Source organism: Gorilla gorilla, chromosome 17, assembly GCF_029281585.2.
Source record: "Gorilla gorilla gorilla isolate KB3781 chromosome 17, NHGRI_mGorGor1-v2.1_pri, whole genome shotgun sequence".
NCBI classification, from domain to species: Eukaryota; Metazoa; Chordata; class Mammalia; order Primates; family Hominidae; genus Gorilla; species Gorilla gorilla.
Window position 1 is genome coordinate 50,283,168 of NC_073241.2, and position 19,552 is coordinate 50,302,719.

General features: G+C 35.0%; 1 protein-coding gene across 2 annotated transcripts in view; it reads right to left on the reverse strand.

The window, feature by feature from the left end:
- The window catches only part of ROCK1 (Rho associated coiled-coil containing protein kinase 1), a 161,452-nt gene that overhangs the window by 77,535 nt on the left and 64,365 nt on the right, over window positions 1-19,552 (reverse strand). For both annotated transcript variants that reach the window (XM_004059230.5, XM_055368617.2), the window contains exons 5-10: window positions 17,446-17,621; window positions 16,230-16,314; window positions 14,674-14,818; window positions 14,206-14,344; window positions 11,609-11,700; window positions 928-1,087 (exon numbers count right to left, since the gene is read on the reverse strand). In XM_004059230.5, the coding sequence (XP_004059278.3) occupies window positions 928-1,087; window positions 11,609-11,700; window positions 14,206-14,344; window positions 14,674-14,818; window positions 16,230-16,314; window positions 17,446-17,621 (797 nt within the window). The remainder of the gene's footprint in view (window positions 1-927; window positions 1,088-11,608; window positions 11,701-14,205; window positions 14,345-14,673; window positions 14,819-16,229; window positions 16,315-17,445; window positions 17,622-19,552) is intronic.

Genomic DNA, 19,552 nt, shown 5'->3' on the forward strand with positions numbered 1-19,552 from the left:
CTCTTCTAAGTGCTGTACTGTGTTTTAATTTACTTAAACCTTATAACAATCCTATGAGGTAAGTAGGCAAGCAGTATTACTGTTATTATCATCATCCCTATTTTTGAGGAAATGGAGGCATAAAAGGCCAAAGTTATTTGTCCAAGGTCACAGTGGAGGTAATACTACATGTTATAACACATGGTAAATTAAACGGGTTTGGGGAGAAATCACTTAATTTTTGAAGAGCTAAAAATTGATACAGCATCAATATGGTGATGATAATGCTAGAAAAGTCTACATGCTGGCCAGGCACGGTGGGTCACAGCTGTAATCCCAGCACTCTGGGAGGCCGAGGCAGGCAGATCATGAGGTCAGGAGTTCAAGACCAGCCTGGCCAACATGGTGAAACCACATCTGTACTAAAAATACAAAAATTAGCTGGGTGTGGTGGCAGGTACCTGTAATCCCAGCTACTCGGGAGGCTGAGGCAGGAGAATTGCTTGAACCCAGGAGGTGGAGGTTGCAGTGAGCCAAGATTGTGCCACTGCACTCCAGCCTGGGTGACAGAGCAAGACTCCATCGTGGAAAAAAACAAAACAAAACAAAACAAAAAAAGTCTACATGTTGTTTCAAAATGTATTACAAACCATAAGTCTACAGATCAAAATATCAGTATTTATAGCATTTTTTGACCTATTAATTGTTGTAACTTGAGGATATATAGTATATCATTTAGCAAAAAAAAATTTGAAAAACAATGTCCTAAACATGGATGAGTCCAAGAGAAATTAAATATGAAATACTGGAAATATCATGCATCAGTGAAAAATTGCATAATAAGGTGTATCTTTACATACCATGAAATCTACTTTAAAAATGATTTTTAGATATTTCTAAGAACAAAATCAGCACTTAACTCCTACAATCACTGTTTAGCATACTTACCTACGATTGCTATAATATGTAAATCCTACAAAAGGTAGTTGATTGCCAACGAAAGCTTTAGGAATAGGGAATGTTTCTTCCTCTCCTTTATCTTCTTCCAAGTCATCAAAATTACTAGTATCAATGTCACTACTTAAATCGGGTACAACTGGTGCTACAGCTAAAGACAAAACAAAATTAGTTGTTCACTTCAAACTTAAAATACAAGTAAAGTGAAGCACATTCCATACCAACTACTGATGGTTTCTCTCTTATAAAGGCTTGCAAACCACAGATTCCACCTGGCTTGAATCCTATTACACTAAGCTTTACCAGGACTAAAAATCAACTGATAATTGATCATTATGTAATTCTATGAAACAATTATCTTTAAAGTCACCTATAATTATCTATACCTTGGGTTTAACTTGACTATTACAAATCAAGTATTACTAAGGTTTGTTTTAGAATGTACCAAGGTATAAAACACACAAAAGTATTCGGTACTACAGAAAAGACTTTTTAGAAACTAAAGCATAACAAACTGTACTCAAAAAAATTGTTTAGCTTTAAATATAGTATTTTTTGGTTAATCTGCTTTATAGTAAACCAGAAATCAAGGTTACTTCTTAGCTTCCTGGACATAATAATTTGGTACTGAAATATTTTTACTCACTCAGAATCCAGATGATCAATACTCCTTTCTCCCACCCCAATATCTCCATAAGATTAAGCCACAGGAGCAACAGATTTGGAATTGTATTTTCAGACTAGCTACCTCTAGAATCAAGTGATTAAGACTAATGCAGTGAGGTATTTATGGTATCATTGTTAATAAAAAAGGGCAGTAATATAAAAAATGGACATGACATCTTCAAGAATTATAAATTTGATGTGGACCAAGTCTTCCATATACTTAATAATATAAAACCATATGTGACAACATTTAAATATTCATAATATAGGAGAAAATTCCATATAAAACTAATACTACTAACATCTATTTTTGGGGCTTGAATGTTACAAGGGGTACATCTAAAAATAAATTCTAAGAAAATAAAATTTTAAGAAAATTTATTTTTTAGCTTAAAGATACTGTAGTATAATAAAACATCCCTGAATTATGATCATCAAAACACTAAAAAATTATTTTAGGTACAATAACCTCATGTTCTTTTAGGGAAAAGGAATCAATTTTCTTTTCAATCATCTGGGTATTTCAGGCAAGAAATACCTATTCTTGTGCCATCTGAGACACAGTAAATTAATATTTAGGGAACGAAACAACACATTTAGCCGAATGAAGCTGTAGTACTAACAGTAGCACAAGAGTGATATTAGGGCTTGTCCACCATTCCACTTTCCTTAATGGCCAACAGAACTGTCTGATTAGACATGGCCAGCTTTCTAATATTTGTAAAATGAGGGGAAAACACTAAACAGTTGCCGCCCTTGGGAAATACAGAAGTTAATTATGGTCTTGGCATACATTTTATGTTAAAAGAGTGGTCTCAATCAGAGACACTTTCGCCTGCTGGAAGGTGTTCAGCAATGTCTGGGTACATATTCTGGTTGTCATTAATGGGAAAAAAGGTGTTACTAGCACCTAATGAGTACAGTCATGGGATGCCACTAAACATCCTTAAGTTTAGGATAATCCCCACAAAAAGAATGATCTGTCAACTGCTAAAGCTCAGAAAACCTGCTTTAAAATTATATCAGAAAGAGAGAACAGAGTAAGTGTGCTGCATTTTCTCTTGCTGTTTCTGATGGACCTACTCTTTTTATAAATGACACTATTTCACAGTAGTTCTAAAATGACAAATTCTCACCTGTTTAAATTCTGAGATACAAGTGGGGAAAATATTGGAAGAGTTATAAAAGTAATTATTTCTGCTTCTAAATTAAGATGCTTAGGCTTTATATAATGCCATTTAATCACTTCAGAACTAATAAGAATAAAGATAACTTTATGGAATAAACATCAGTATATATTTGTTTAAAAATTTGTTTTCCTTAAATAACTGTTAATTTAGAAATCATGTTCCATAAAAAAAGAGTCCAGCAGATGTTGTCAAAAATGGCAGAGTAGGGAACTCAAAATCATACCTCCACTGAAGCAACCACTGAGTTGGCAAAAACGACCAAAGCAACTTTCTGAGAACTCTGGAATCTAATAAAAAACTAATAACAAGCAAGGAGTGTTTAATGAAGAAAGAGGCTATAAAAATTTGGCATTTAAGGAAATCTCTGTCACTGGCTGAGATAATGAAATGGAGATTTCAGTGAATACACATGACAAGGAATACAGATTTTGCAAAATTAGTTTGGAAAAGTCACTAAATGAATGAATGACTGCAGCCCACAACAAGCAACAACAGCAAGCCCTGGGGGAAAGAGGAAGAATCTGATTTCCAGAGTTACAACACTGTAATATCCAAAATGTCCCTCTTAGAAGGATATAGCTGCTTTAAAACAATGTCCAGTTTACAACAAAAAATTACAAAGCATGTAAAGAAGCAAGAAAGTATGGGCCATTCACAGGGAATATAGAAAATGTTAGAAACCACCAGGCGTGGTGGCTCATGCCTGTAATCCCAGCACTTTGGGAGGCCGAGGCAGGTGGATCACAAGGTCAGGAGATCGAGACCATCCTGGCTAACATGGTGAAACCCCATCTCTACTAAAAAATTCAAAAAATAAGCCAGGTGTGGTGGCGGGCGCCTGTGGTCCCAGCTACTTGGGAGGCTGAGGCAGGAGAATGGCGTGAACCCAGGAGGCGGAGCTTGCAGTGAGCTAAGATCGTGCCACTGCACTCCAGCCTGGGCAACAGTGCGAGACTCCGTCTCAAAAAAAAAAAAAAATAGAAACCACCTCTGAGGAAACCAAGACATTAGATTTACTCAACAAAATCTTAAACTCTCTTAAATGTGTTCAAAAAGCAAATGAACACTATGGATGAAGTACCAGGAAGATGATGACTTAACAAAGAAAAAATATCATGAAAGAGATCGAAAATAGAACCAAATAGAAATTCTAGCACTGAAAAGTACAATAGCTGAAGTTAAAATTTCACTAGAAAGCTTCAACAGCAGATCTAAACAGGCAGAGGAAAAAAAATCAGTGAACCTGAAGATAGGACAAATGAAATTATCAAGTGTGAGGAACAGAAAGAAAAAGGATGAAAAAGTGAACAGAGACTAAGGAAACTGTGGCATCAACCAGACCAACATACATATTATGGGAGTTCCAGAAGGAGAGAAAGGGGCAGAAAGACTATTTGAAGAAATAATGGCCAAACCTTTCCAAATCTAGTAAAAGATATAAATCTACACATCCAAGAAGCTGAATGTCAACTATGAAAAACTCCAAAAGCTCCACATGAAGACACATCATAATCACATGCCATAATCAAACTGTCTTAACTCAAAGCCACATGAAGAAGAAAAAGGAGTATCAGTAAAGGTAACTATTTAGATAAATGTAAACAGAAGCAGGTTTTTAAGCTACTCAAAGTAAACTGGTATCAATTCAACCTAGATTGTTTTCAATTTAGAATGTTAAGTGTAATTCCACGTTAACTAATAAGAAAATGACTAAAAAATATACAGAAAAGGAAAAGAAGAGGGAATCAAAATAGCATACTAGGGGAAAAAACTAAACACAAAAGAAAGCAATAATGTATTAGCTGAGGAATAAAAAGAAAATATATGACATAGAAAACAAATAGGGAAGTTTTTTTTTTTGTTTTTTTTTTTTGAGACAGAGTCTCAAAAAAACCCAAGAGTGCATTGCACTACACTCCAGTGTAGTGGTGCGATCTCAGCTCACGGCAACCTGTGCCTCCCGGGTTCAAGTGATTCTGTGCCTCAGCCTCTGATGTAGCTGGGACTATAGGAGTGCACCACCATGCCTGGCTTTTTTTTTTTTTTTTTTTTTGTAGAGATGAGGTTTTGCCATGTTGACCAGGCTGATCTCGAACTCCTGGCCTCAAGTGATCCACCTGCCTTGGCCTCCCAAAGTGTTGGGATTACAGGGGTGAGCCACCACACCCGGCCTACAGTGACAAATTAGATAACTTAGATGAAATAGAGACATTCCTAGAAAACACAGACTGACAAAATCTATTTTAAAAGAAATAAAGAATCAAAATAGGGCCATAGTGGCTCACACCTGTAACCCCAGCACTTTGGAAGGCCAAGGGAGGGTGGCTTAAGACCAGGAGTTTGAAACCAGTCTGGGCAACATAGCAAGACCCCAGCTCTACAGAAAATTAAAAGAAAATTAGCCAGGTGTGGTGACACATGACCGTGGTCCTAGCTACTCAGGAGGCTGAGGCAGGAGGATCCCTTGAGTCTGAGAGTTCAAAAATACAGTGAGCTAAGATCGTGGCACTGCATTCCAGCCTGGGCAACAGAGCAAGACCTTATCTCTATTAAAAAAAATAAAATAAAATGAAGAAAAAAAACCCATATGATCATTTCAGTTGTCACACAAAAAGCATTTGACAAACACAACACCCCTTTCATGATTGAAAACACCTGGCCAACAAGGACTAGAGAGGAACTTCTTCAATATGATAAAGGACATTAATGAAAATCCCACAGCTAACATTATATTCAGCGGTGAAAGACTAAAAGCTTCCCCCTATGACCAGGAACAGACAAGGTGCCCACTTCTACCACTGCTATTCAACACTTTACTGGAAGCTCTAGTCTGAGTAATTAGGCAAGAATGATAAATAAAAGGCATATAAATTGGAAAAGAAGAAGTAAAACTATCTCTATTCGCAGGTGACATGATCCTACCATAGAAAACCCTAAAGCTACAAAAGAATATATTAGAGGTAATAGACAAATTCAAAAAAATTGCAGGTTACAAGATCAGAAATAAAATTTCTACTTCTATATACTAGCAATAAACAATATGAAAAGAAAATTAAGGGAACAATTCCATTTAAAATAATGTCAAAGGCCAGGCGCGGTGGCTCACGCCTGTAATCCCAGCACTTTGGGAGGTGGAGGTGGGCAGATCACGAGGTCAGGAAATCGAGACCATCCTGGCTAACTCAGTAAAACCCCGTTTCTACTAAAAAAAAAAAAAAACAAAAAAATTAGCCAGGTGTGGTGGCTGGTGCCTGTAGTCCCAGCTACTCGGGAGGCTGAGGCAGGAGAATGGCATGAATCCTGGAGGCGGAGCTTGCAGTGAGCCGAGATCGAGCCACTGTACTCCAGCCTGGGCGACAGAGCGAGACTCCATCTCAAAAAAAAAAAAAAAAAAAAAAGTCAAAAAGAAATACCTAGGAACAAATTTAACCAAGGAGGTGTAAGGCTTATGCACCAAAAACTTAAAAACGTCGCTGAAATTAAAGAAGGCTTAAATAAATGGGGACACATCCTGTGTTCATGGACTGGAAAAGCTAACATTGTTAAGATGGTAATACTACCCAAAGTAATTTAAAGATTCAATGCAATCTCCATCAAAATCCCTATGTCCTTTTTGGCAAAGACATAAAAACCCATTATAAAATTCATATGAAATCTCATGAGATCCCAAATAGTCAAAACAATTTTGAAAAAGAACAAAGTTGAAAGACTCACATTTCCTGATTTCAAAACTTAACTACAGAGCTACCATAATCATACAGTGTGGTACCAACATAAAGACAAACATATACAGATCAATGGAATACAACAAAAACCCCACAAATAAACCCTCATGTATATGGTCTAATGATTGATACAAGGGGCCAACAACTTTCAATGCAGGGAAAGGACAGTCCTTTCAACACATAGTGTTAGGAAAACTGGATATCCACATACAAAAATGTTAAATTGGACCCTTACTATACACTATATAAAAATTAATTCACAATGGGTCAAAGACCTAAACATACTAGCTGAAACTATAAAATTCAAAGAAAACATAGGTAAGACATTTCATGACATTGGATTTGGCAATGATTTCTTAAATACAAAGCCAAAGATACAAGCAACAAAAGAAGAAATATACCAGATCTCATCAAAATTAAAAATTTTGTGCTTGAAAGCACTAATAACAGAGTGCGGAGAATAGAAAATATCTGCAAACCATATATCTGATAAGAGATTAATATCCAAAATTTTTAAAGAACTCCTATAACTCAACAACAAAAAAACCAAACCACCAAATTTTAAAATGGGCAAAGAACTTGAATAGAATCTCTTAAGATATACGAATGGCCAATAAGCAACATGACAAGATGTTTACCATTCCTGGTCATTAGAGAAATGCAAATCAAAGCCACAATGAGATACCACTTCACATCCATTAGGATGACTACTATTTAAACACAAAAAACATACAAACAAAACAGAAAAGAACAAATGCTGGAGATGTGGAGAAACCAGACCCACGCGCACTGCTGTTGGGAATGTGAAACGGTGCAAACGTTGTGGATACTATTATGGCGTTTCCTCAAAAAAATTAAACATATGGCTGAGCGTGGTGGCTCACGTCTGCAATCCCAGCACTTTGGTGCACTGCTGCTGGGAACGTGAAATGGTGCAAATGTTGTGAATTTTATGGCATTTCCTCAAAACATTAAACATACGGCTGAGCATGGTGTCTCATGCCTACAATCCCTGCACTTTGGGAGGCTGAGGCAGGAGGATCTCTTGAGCCCTGGAGTTTGAGACTAGCCTGGTCAACACAGCAAGACTCTGTCTCTACAAAACTAACTAATTATCATATGACTTAGCCATTCCACTTCTAGGTATATACCCAAATTAATAGAAAACAGGGATATTACAGAATATCCATATATATAACATTAATATGGATATAAAATATCCGTAATATAATATGGAAAGCAGATATTTGTATTCTACTGTTTGTTATTCACCATAGCTAAAAGAGAGAGCAATCTTAAGTGTCTATTAACGGATAAATGGATAAACAAAATATAGTATATTTATACAATGGAATATTATGATACATGCTATGACATGAATGAACCTTGAAGACATTGTGCTAGGTGAAATAAACCAGCCACAAAAAGACAAATATTATAGTAATCTATTTAAATGAAACACCCTGAGTAGTCTAATTCATAGAGATAGAAAGAATAGTGATTACTGCGAGTTAAGGGGACAGGGAAATGGAGAGTTACTATTTAAGAATTTAGTTTAGGATGACGAAAAAGTTCTGGACACAGTAGAGGTAATAGTTTTAAGACAATGTGAATGTACTTAATGCCACTGAATTGTACAGTTAAAAATGCCCAACATGGGGAATTTTATCTTATGCATACTTTATCACAATATAAAGAGATAATTTATTTTTTAAAAATCCATTATAATGTTCAGAAAGTCTAAACTCCTAAGTAAAAGAGCCCTGAAACTTGCTAAGCCTTCAGTTCTTTATTCACAAAGCCCACATTGATAATCTCTCCCGTGAGAATGTAAAATTCAAACAGAAAGGGTACTAGTCTTGATTAACTCACAGAACCTAGAATAATATATATGTGTGTACACAATGAGTTTTGAGCCGGCAGAAGTATTACCACTGTTAGCATCTTGTGTGTTGCCCACAAACTATAGGTGGATTAAGTAACACCAATATCTTATTTCAAATGAGATAATAATATATGGCAAAGTGTTTTGCAAGTTACCACATATTTAATGTAGTATTATTAATTTTTCTAAAGAAACAGTTATTGTTCTGTTGCCCAGGCTGGAATGCAGTAGCATGATCATAGCTAACCGCACCCTTGAACTCCTGGGCTCAAGTGACTCTCTTACCTCAGCCTCCCGAGTAGTTGAAACATAGGTGCATGCCATCACACCTGGCTAATTTTTTATTTTTATTTTTGTAGAGATAGGGTCTCGCAACATTACCCAGGCTGGTTTCAAACTCCTGGCCTCAAGAGGTCCTCCCACCTTGGCCTCCCAAAGTGCTGAGATGACCAGCATGAGCCACTGTATAATACTGTAGAACACTGTAGAATAGAGCCACCTGGCCCTACTCATTATTAATATTAATAATATGTTAAATATGTGGTAACTTGCAAAATCCTTTGCCATTTATTTCATTTGAAATTATTAATACTATATTAAATACTAAATATAACAGTATTATTAATAATGTATGCTAAATATGTAATAAATGTTATTTTTTTTCCCCCAAATTTAACTGCCAACAATTGTCAATTCCTTCCATTTTTGATCTATATAACACTGAACAGGTAAAGATCTTTAAATCGTACATGGTACTTCAAAGATCAAAGGCTTTGGAGTTAAGAGACTTAGATCTGAATTTTGACATTGTTGTTTGCTTGCAGTTATGACCTGTAGTAAGTTATTTAGGTCTTTTCATTTCTTTTGTCCTTCTCCTATCTTTGATCTTACTCATGTTACTCCTTCAATTTTATCTCAAATGAGTGGAAAAATAGTGTTAAAATCTCAATACTTTGTGAACAAGATCAGGAAGCTCATGGAAATTCTGCCAAAAATCAAGCTATTTTGTATCCTGCTCCCACATTACCAAGGAACACAAGGTGAAGATTAATTGCCATTGCAACGTGGAGACATGTTAAGTGGTAAAAATACCAAAAAAACTATTATTTGTATTAGAAAGCAATTTTGCCAAGGAAAATGGAAACCCAAAAAAATTAAAAGGAATTATAACTGTTACATAAGTTTTAAAAATTTAGCAGGTCAAAGAGGTCAGTTCAGAATAAAAGAATTCTTGGTATTTTAGGAGTGGGAAGTAAAGAAGGGGTAGGAAGAGGGGAAGGGAAGCAAAGAACAATAAGTTCTACAGATTTCAATTTTTCTTTGTTTTTTCCAATAACCACAAAACAGGACCTCTTAGAATTAGGAAAAACTACCAAAATTGTTTTAAGTATGCTAAATCTAACCACGCTAGAATAAAACCATAGATAATGCAGATCTTAAGTAGTTTTATGAAGGAGGTACGGCAATATAATAAAATGCCACTGATCTGGACTCCCTAATTCCATAAGACTATGAGCTCCAGAAGGGAGAAAGAAAACTTTTGTTGGTTTGATCACTGCTGTTTTCCCAGTGTCTGAAATTGAACAGTGCTCAATATACAACAGGTGTTCAATAAATAGTTGTTGACTAAATTACCTCCTCTTTCAAGTGATCGGTTTTTCAATACATAAAAGGAAAAATATCCTTGTTACTTTTGCGGTTGATTTATTGTGTGGTTATTCTATAATTATTTATGCATTGCTTAACTTTGAAAAAGAATTTAAAGCAATACAAAATATTATTTTGTATTTTCTTCAGTCCCCTTCAAAGTTTTATTCAGATTTATAATAATATTTGTACGTCTTCAGCCTTCTTAAACTTTACTAAGAGAATAACCTGAATAAAAACACAAAAAAGTGTTTTGATGTAACAATTTCTCACTCCCTGATCATCTCTTTGTCATGCAACAATTTCACTTGCAGCATGAAGATAATAATTATGTCACATTTAATTCTGAAGAGGAGGAAGTTCCTTATTTCCTAGTATATAATTGCTAATAAAATTCTCCCAAAGTCAAGCTGTTCTTACAGCTTCTCAGACAGCTGGTCATTCAATGATGTTCTTTGTTGTATAATTTCTTAATTTCCAGAGAATTTATTTTCCCTTTCTCCTCCTTAGACAATTTTATAGCTCAGCACAATGTAAGTACTGTGCTATAGTACTTGAAGGCAATACAATTGTTCTTTTAAAATATTTGATAACTAGAATGCTTCACTAATATTAGCAAACCTACACGATTTATTTCATCAGAATTAACAAGATTCCCTTCTCTCTGCAAAGTACTATCCTTCACTGTCTCAACTAGATAGGCAGTCCTTAAGACAAATAACTACTGTGTAACTTTCTAAAATAAGGTAGCTGAGTTCATTTCCATTGTTACTATTCACTGCTATTGCTATGGCAGCAAGTTAGGGACTGAGATACATTATCCTTTCTCTGATAGATGAACAAGGAAAAAAATCCTAAGATGTCAGCAGGGGAAAGATGAATTCTTTACCTCCCAAATCCACAAAGATGATGAGAACCTTTGGTGTCATGATAATTTTGATTCAGCTATGTTGTAGAGTTTTCTGTGAATCATCTTGTAATTTTAACTTTTTTTAAAAAGTAAGAAAGTGTTCTAAACTGACTGAAAATTAGTTTCTTATACAATATGTTTTTGTTTCTGAATTGCAAGCTGCAAAAGCCTGATGGAATCAAGTATATCACAACATCCTATAAACTCATAAATAAAATTAAATTGAATTCTGGAATTAATAATAGAACCTTCTTATATTTTGGGTTTTAATAAAAACAAGACAATAACTTGTCTTCTCACAAAAACATATATTTTAATCTCATTACTTACTACTTATTGACCACCTCCATAATAAGATAACTAACGCCTAAAATGAACAATTCAACAAAGATCAAATGTAAAATTATGACTGGTGAGTCTAAATCCATTACATTTATATTTCATCTGGGTATCCTGCGTGGGACATAAGAGGAGTAACAATATAATCTGCCCAATATTATCAAATTAATAGGTTAGGATAATTCCCATATAGTATTTGTGGCTTCTGATTTTCATCAGATACACACAAATATTTAGCAATGTAGTTTCAACAAACTACCACAACTACTTTCAAATATTCACTAAAATATGAAAGAAAAAAAAAACTTACTGTCTCGGAGCGTTTCCCAAGCCCACTGGTCATTTTTGAAGAAGAGATGTCGTTTGATTTCTTCTACACCATTTCGCCCTAACCTCACTTCCCTGAATAATGACAGAAGGAGAAAAGTAATCAATCATTTAAGATCTTCTTATAACCTGTCCAGGTTTATTTGTGGGCAGGATATTAAATCAGTGCAGGACGACAAATACAGTTCTAAGGTGAAATTATATTGTCAGCATAATATCAGCCCAAATAGAAAATGTGTTAAAGATTAAGAACATTAAAGAATTTTTTTTAAAAGAAAACTAAGAAAGGCTGGACATGGTGGCTCATGCCTATAATCCCAGCACTTTGGGAGGCTCAGGTGGGGTGGATCACCTGAGGTCAGGAGTTCGAGACCAGCCTGGCCAACACTGTGAAACCCCATCTCTACCAAAAATATAAAACTAGCGGGTGTAGTGGAACACTCCTGTAGTCCCAGCTACTTGGGAGGCTGAGACAGGAGAATCGCTTGAACCCGGGAGGCAGAGGCTACAGTGAGCCGAGATCGTGCCACCGCACTCCAGCCTGGATGAAACAGAGTGAGACTCCGTCTCAAAAAAAAGAAAACTAAAGACTAACTACAAAAAACACCCATGACTTTTCTACTGACAACAAAAATCCAGATTAATCACCACCTTACTTCATTAGCAAAATGAATAAAGCACCATGCATTTTCTTGACAGTTTTGTGTGTGTGTGTGTTATTTTTTTCTTACAATGGTAAAGTTAGGCCTTTTTTTTCCCCAACCAAAACTTTACTTAGGCAGCAACACCAGATGCTACCAAAAACCTCCAGAAACACATTTAAAATTTTGAACTTCCAATTTATAATCTATTAATTATTTCTGACCATTCAAAAGCCAATGACTACTAATTCTTGATACTGCCACAGAATTCAGAGCTTTCACTGGACAAGTTACTGATACCAGCCTCTTTTTTGGTGAGCAAAAAGTTTTTTAAAATGTGATTTTAGCTGAATTGGAAAAAGAAAGCACCTTTTTTCCCTAGTACAGTGCTTATAAATAAAGAAAATACTCTAAATTCTAAGTTTTTGCATAAGCTAAAAGATAAGTTGGCTTAGACATGTGACAATTTTTCCAAGAAGCTTTCACGAACTCTCAAACTAGATTAGAAAACCTCCCCATGGTTCTCCGGCACATGGTACTTATCTCATGGTAATTAGCTGTGTGTACTATAAATGTCTGATTTGCTTATCTAATTCCCCCAAAGGACTATGAGGTATTTGAGAAAAGTGGCTCTGTATCTTCCTCACTACTATATCCCTAGCACCTAATAAACAGCATAATACAATTCTTTATATTAAAATGTAAAAATTGGCCAGGTGCGGTGGCTCACACCTGTAATCCCAGTACTTTGGGAGGCCAACGCAGGCAGATCATGAGGTCAGGAGTTCAAGACCAGCCTGGCCAATATAGTGAAACCCTCTCTACTAAAAATACAAAAATTAGCCAGGCATGGTGGCAGGAACCTGTAGTCACAGCTACTTGGGAGGCTGAGGCAGGAGAATCACTTGAATCCGGGAGGTGGAGGTTGCAGTGAGCCGAGATCATGCCACTGCACTCCAGCCTGGGCAACAGAGCGAGACTCTGTCTCATTCAATCAATCAATGTAAAAATTAGCCAGGCATGGGTGGCTCATGTCTGTAATCCCAGCACTTTGGGAGGCTGAAGTGAGAGGATCACTTGATCCCAGGAGTTTGAAACCAGCCTGGGCGACAGAGCAAAACCCTGTCTCTATTTAAAAAAAAAAAAGTAAACATTTGAAAAACCATACTTCAAGCTCTAGAGGACATAATAAGGGAGACAAGTTAAAGCAAATCTCAACTTGAAACATATTTAAAAGTACTAGGTCTCCCTAATATTTAACAATATACAATCATAAACATTAAATATAATCTTACTAATACATCTGGTTCACTTTCAAATTTCAAAAGTAAACCACAAAGGTATACATAATATGCCATTTTTCTTTCAAAAATGCAGACAGATATTATTATTAAAATGCTTGTTGAATCTACAAGATGGAACACCAACTATTATGTCTAGAAGAAAAAAGATAGTATACTTTTAAAAATGGCTTCACTCTTTCAACAACCATATACCATACATCATCAAATCTAAAATGGTTTAAAGTATAAGGTGTATCACCGTTTTTATACCACTATGAAAAAGAATGCTCTCAACTCATACCATTGACTGTGAGATGTACTCTAATTTCAGAGATGTTATGTTAAAAATTTTTTTTAGATTCAGTAAAATACACTGTAATTTTTATAATTAACCAAGTTAAAAATTGAACAATAAAAGAAAAAAGTCATCTAGTTTATCCATCAGCCAAGACTGTATTATTATCACAATTTCTTAGGTATGATAAGTGAGTTGAGATCTACAAAAGACATCTAGAATATCATAAAATTACATCAGGTTTCACTGTCATTTATATTCTAACAATTTACATGTAGAAGCTCAGATATGGACCTTAAAAATGGAGCAGAAGATGAGAAGTCCTCAGAATTAATACAGGCTCAGTTTTAAAATTATTTACCTGTCAGTAAGGAAGGCACAAATAAGGTTTTTTGCTTCTTTTGATATGTCATTATCATCAGGAAAGGTAAGTGAATTTTTATGGTTCATAATTTTACTGTAAGTTCCAACCAAAGAATCTGCATAAAAAGGTGTATCACCTGAAAAATTGATAAAGAAAACAAAAGCAAAATGAAATACATTTTTAAAAAGTCAGTTTCAAAGGAAGAGTCAAAGTTACCCATTTAAAAAGATTATTAGGTATGTATTAAACTAAAAACATACACCTAATATATAAAAGAACACATCACAAAGTTGCTCTAAGCCTCTAAATGCTTTTAAAAACACATATAAAGCAGGTTTGGATCATGTTTATTACCCACAAATAAAATCAAGATTGCTTAATATAATAAATATATTAGAAAGAGCCAAGTGGCAAGTTTTGAGATGAACAACTATAATAGAGAGACATAAAATCTTCCTTACTCACCTACAAGCATTTCGTATAAAAATACCCCAACCGACCACCAGTCACATTCTCTTCCATAATAACCATCACCACCTTGGGATTTTAATACTTCAGGGGAAATATAATCAGGTGTTCCAACTGCTGTATCACATCGTACCATGCCTTCCTAAAAAGAGCAGCAGGTCAAATTTTGAATTAGGATATAAAGTCTCAATTATTTAAAATGACTTTCTTATTAATATTACCTATGGGACTCCAAATCTTTGAGCTATAAAATATCATATATTAAAACTTAATGGAAACCTGACAAAAATTAACACAGCTTAATCATATATATACATACTATATACACACCATATACATATATACCATATAATGTATGTATGTGTATACACGTGTATGCATATACACACACATTATATGTGTATCCACATATATACACACACCAGTGATTATTTTGTAATAATGCTCACTAGAAAGACATACTGCCACATTTATTATTCCCCAAGTTGTGCCAATATCATGATACCATCTTAACTGCTGAGAACAAGTACATAGGCCAGTGCAAATACATTGGGGAGTTCATAGGATAGGGCATTTTACAACATATTGGTATAAACGCTGACTTCATTATTTTCTACTAAAATAGCTATTTAACTATGTTTGAAACTACAAAAGAAACATACAAAAGCTGACTGTACAAATACAAACTGGGGAAGCATATGTATGGGAAAAGGGCATAATAGTGTAAAGCACACTGAATGTCTATTTGATGTGAATTTTAACTGCCCTCCCCCACCAAACCTGAGAGACTTGTTAGTTGTCACCTATATTCGCTGGTATTAATGAAACAGAATTATAACTAAATGTTCACACAAAAGTTCTCATGCAGTGTTTCCTTCACTGTGCATATGAAGTGAAGGAATAACATATACACAGCTCCTTCAGCTGTGTATATGTTATTTGTTATATAAATAACATATTTATTTATATGTTATTTATTATATGTATATGTATATACATATACATAATATGTATATACATATACATAATATGTATATACATATACAGCTGTGTATATGTTATTTATTATATAAATAGTGAGGATAGGTATCTTTTAAGACTCACTCCTAAAATAAGCAGTAAAATCTTTTATATGTTAACTGAAGTAAAACACTAAAAAATACACACATTACTGGAATCCAATTTTTATGAAAGTCTAATTTTAACACTGGCATAAGTACTTAGTGACATTTAAGCTAATTCCATTCCTAGTTACCAGTAGTGTATATTAGAGTTGTTATGAAGGATTTAGTAAATCTGGCAATCCATATTTACCCTAAATAGAGAGGAAAAAATAAATCACTAACAAGTTACTAATACAACATTGAAACCATGGTATCTAGTTCAACAAATAAGGTCATATCAATTCTGGACAAGTCCAGCTATGGTTAGTAAATTCTTAAACCATTTTCTAAAGAATTCTTAAACCATTTTCTAAAGAATTCTTAAACCATTTTCTAAAGAAGTATCTACCTTGAATTAGCAAAAACTAAATTAAAATCTAGTTAATTAACCTTATTCATCTTCATACAAGTACCAAAATCTGCTAACTTCAAATGTCCAGATTTATCCAGCAGCATGTTATCAGGCTTCACATCTCTGCAGGAGGGAAAAAATAGTACAGTATTTTCTGAAACAGATTAGACACTATAAAAATTATATGAGGCAGTTATTTTAGGTCAAGCATCCTCAATCTAGGTAAGGCCATCTTTGATCTGTATGTGTTCTCTATCCACATCTATAAATTAAATTTCATCAAAGAAACTTCTTTATATGTTAATGCCTCAGAAGAAAACATATATATTCCTTTTTAAAAAGTCTGATTCTTTCGGAGGGAAAATCAAATCGTTTGAGAGAGACAGACCATCAAAAATACAATACTCAGACATAAAAGGTGATTGAAACATATTAGATAGATAAGTACATAAAAAATCCCCACGGCAGGGTCTAAGTCACTTTCATTTTTGATCCCTGACATGTAGGCACAGCAACTGCACACAGGATTCAAGCAGTGTTTGTACAACAAATGAAACTATTTGTCTAATGAATAAATACAACCTATTCACTAATTAAAAGCAAATTAAGTTACATATTTAAAAAATTAGCATCAAAGTGTTTAACTCCTGGCACATACCTTAGAAAACTAGTTTACAAGTTTTACTTTTCAGAACACCATTTAAAGGCTATATGATCAGATTAAGGGATATTAAAGAATACATTTATATCAACATTAAATTGAAATGCTAAAATTATAAACTTCAAAGTCTGGAGTTCTTTTTTTTCCCCCCTTCCTGAGATAGAATCTCACTCTGTCACCCAGTCTGAAGTGCAGTGACTAGATCTCAGTGACTAGATCTCAGCTCACTGAAACCTCTGCTCCCAGGCTCAAGCGATCCTCCCACCTTAGCCTCCCAAGGAGGTGGGACCACAGGTGCATGCCACCACATCTGTTTTTTGTTTTTTTTTTTTTTTTTTTTTTTTGTAGAGATGGGTTTCACCATGTTGCCCAGGCTGGTGTCAAACTCCTGAGCTCAAGAGATCTGCCTGCCTCGGCCTCCCAAAGCTCTGGGATTACAGGCGTGAGGCAGTGCCTGGCCAGAGTCTTGAGTTCTGAAATGTCACTTATGTCATACGGAAGAAGAATGGGTGAACTGAGAGTAAGAAATGTTAAAGTTATTATTAGCTATTTCTCTCAACAAATGAGAAAATTTAAAGCACTTTTATCTTTACCTGTGAATAAAACCCATGGAATGGATTGCATCCAATGCAAGAACTACTTCTGCAGTATAGAATCGTGCCCATTTTTCAGGCACATCATAGTTGCTCATTAAGTTTACAAGATCTCCACCAGGCATGTATTCCATCACCATGTAGAGATAACGATCATCTTGGAATGCATAAAAAAGCTATACAAATAGAAAAACCAAACAAAACACATTCATTAATGTTAAACAAAATTGTTTCACTTAAAAAGTGGCAAAAATGTTAATAAAAGATTTAAGTAAAATAATCAAATTACAGAAGTTGCAAGTCTAGTTTTAAAAAAAAGACAAACATAAATGCCACAAAGACCCTTGTATATGCAAAATGACTATAACATGATTATTCAGAAGAGTTACATGGAGATATCCTTTCTTCATAACTTTCTACACTATTTGAATTTCTTTTACTGAGAATTTTTTTAAACTGTAATATTTTCAGTAAATATACAAATCTCCTAGGCAAAGAAATACTATATTTCTAATTTAACTTGTGCATCAGTGGGGTCTACTATTAAATTTATATCAATATCACAATGCTCAAGAAGTCTTTGATAAATTTGGCTTACAGTTTCAGCTGTTTCTTTTTTTTTTTTTTGAGACGGAGTCTCACTCTGTCACCCAGGCTGGAGTGCAATGGCGCGATGTCGGCTCACTGCAAGCTCCGCCTCCCAGGTTCACGCCATTCTCCTACCTCAGCCTCCCGAGTAGCTGGGACTACAGGCACCCGCCACCACGCCCGGCTAATTTTTTGTATTTTTAGTAGAGATGGGGTTTCACCGTGTTAGCCAGGATGGTCTCGATCTCCTGACCTCGTGATCCGCCCACCCTGGCCTCCCAAAATGCTGGGATTACAGGCATGAGCCACTGCGCCCGGCATCAGCTGTTTCTTATTAGCTGTGTGACTAGTAATTTGCTTAACCTACCCGAGTCTATGAGACCATAATCTCTTCTAAAACACTGTAAGGACTATACTTTGTTTAATTTTTATACCTGCTGCTTAGTCAAGTATCCAGATGCCTGGCGGTTAGCAATTGCTTAATAAAGGCTTAATGAACCAAATCATAAACTAATCCATAAAGTAACAGTGCACCTAACAGATTAACTGTCTTTCAGGGTTGAGGGTTGTTAAAAAAGATTACTGAATATAGAAAGCACTTAGTGCAACAGATGCTCAACAAATGACAGCAGTCAGGAGGAGGAGCAGTAATAGCTAACACAGAAGTAGGAGGAAGCCAGCGGCTAGGGTTAAAATAGTAACAGCAAAATCCACTAATGTGAAATTAGCGAGGACATCAGGCATAAATATATTATGTGACTGGGGATCAAATAAAAAGAAGGGCAAATTTATAAAATAACATTTTAAGTAAATACAAGAAGTTTAGAATTAAACTAAAAAAAACAAGCCCTAGAGAAGATGATCTCTAATTTACCCAGATGTTTGTCTTAAAATCTTCTTAATGTTTCATTTTTTTCAACAGTGTTTAATAATTTTAGTTATAGATTCAGTTACTTTGTTTTGATTTTTTGTTTTTTTGTAGAGATTGGGAGCCAGTCTTGAACTACTGCCCTCAACAGCCTCTCAAAGTGCTCAGATTACAGGCATGGGGGCCACCACACCCGGCCCAGACTCAGTTATTTTAATGTAAAAAATGTATTTTGGGGGAAGAGAGAAGGATAAGAAACAAAGTGGCATTTCATGACTATCCCAGATTAAAGTATACAATTTGTCATTTGGGCCCCATAAAGAAATACTGTTAATTTGGTGACAGTTTTACCCTATTTATAGACAATATATCCAGAGAAATAAAGCTCTGAATACCTAAATTGTAAATAGCCCTGAAAATAACAATTATGTCACATATTTTTTCACTAACAGACACTGAACGTTCATGTATCAGTGGTTGTTAACCAGTGGTGAAAACATTTTTGGTTGTCACAACTGTGTGTGAGGTGGGAAGAGTCGCTACTAGCATCCCCTGTGTAGAGGCCAGGAATGCTACCAAACATCCTAAATAAAAACATTAATAACTGAAATAATATAAAGGATAGCCCCCAACAACAAAGAATTATCTGGC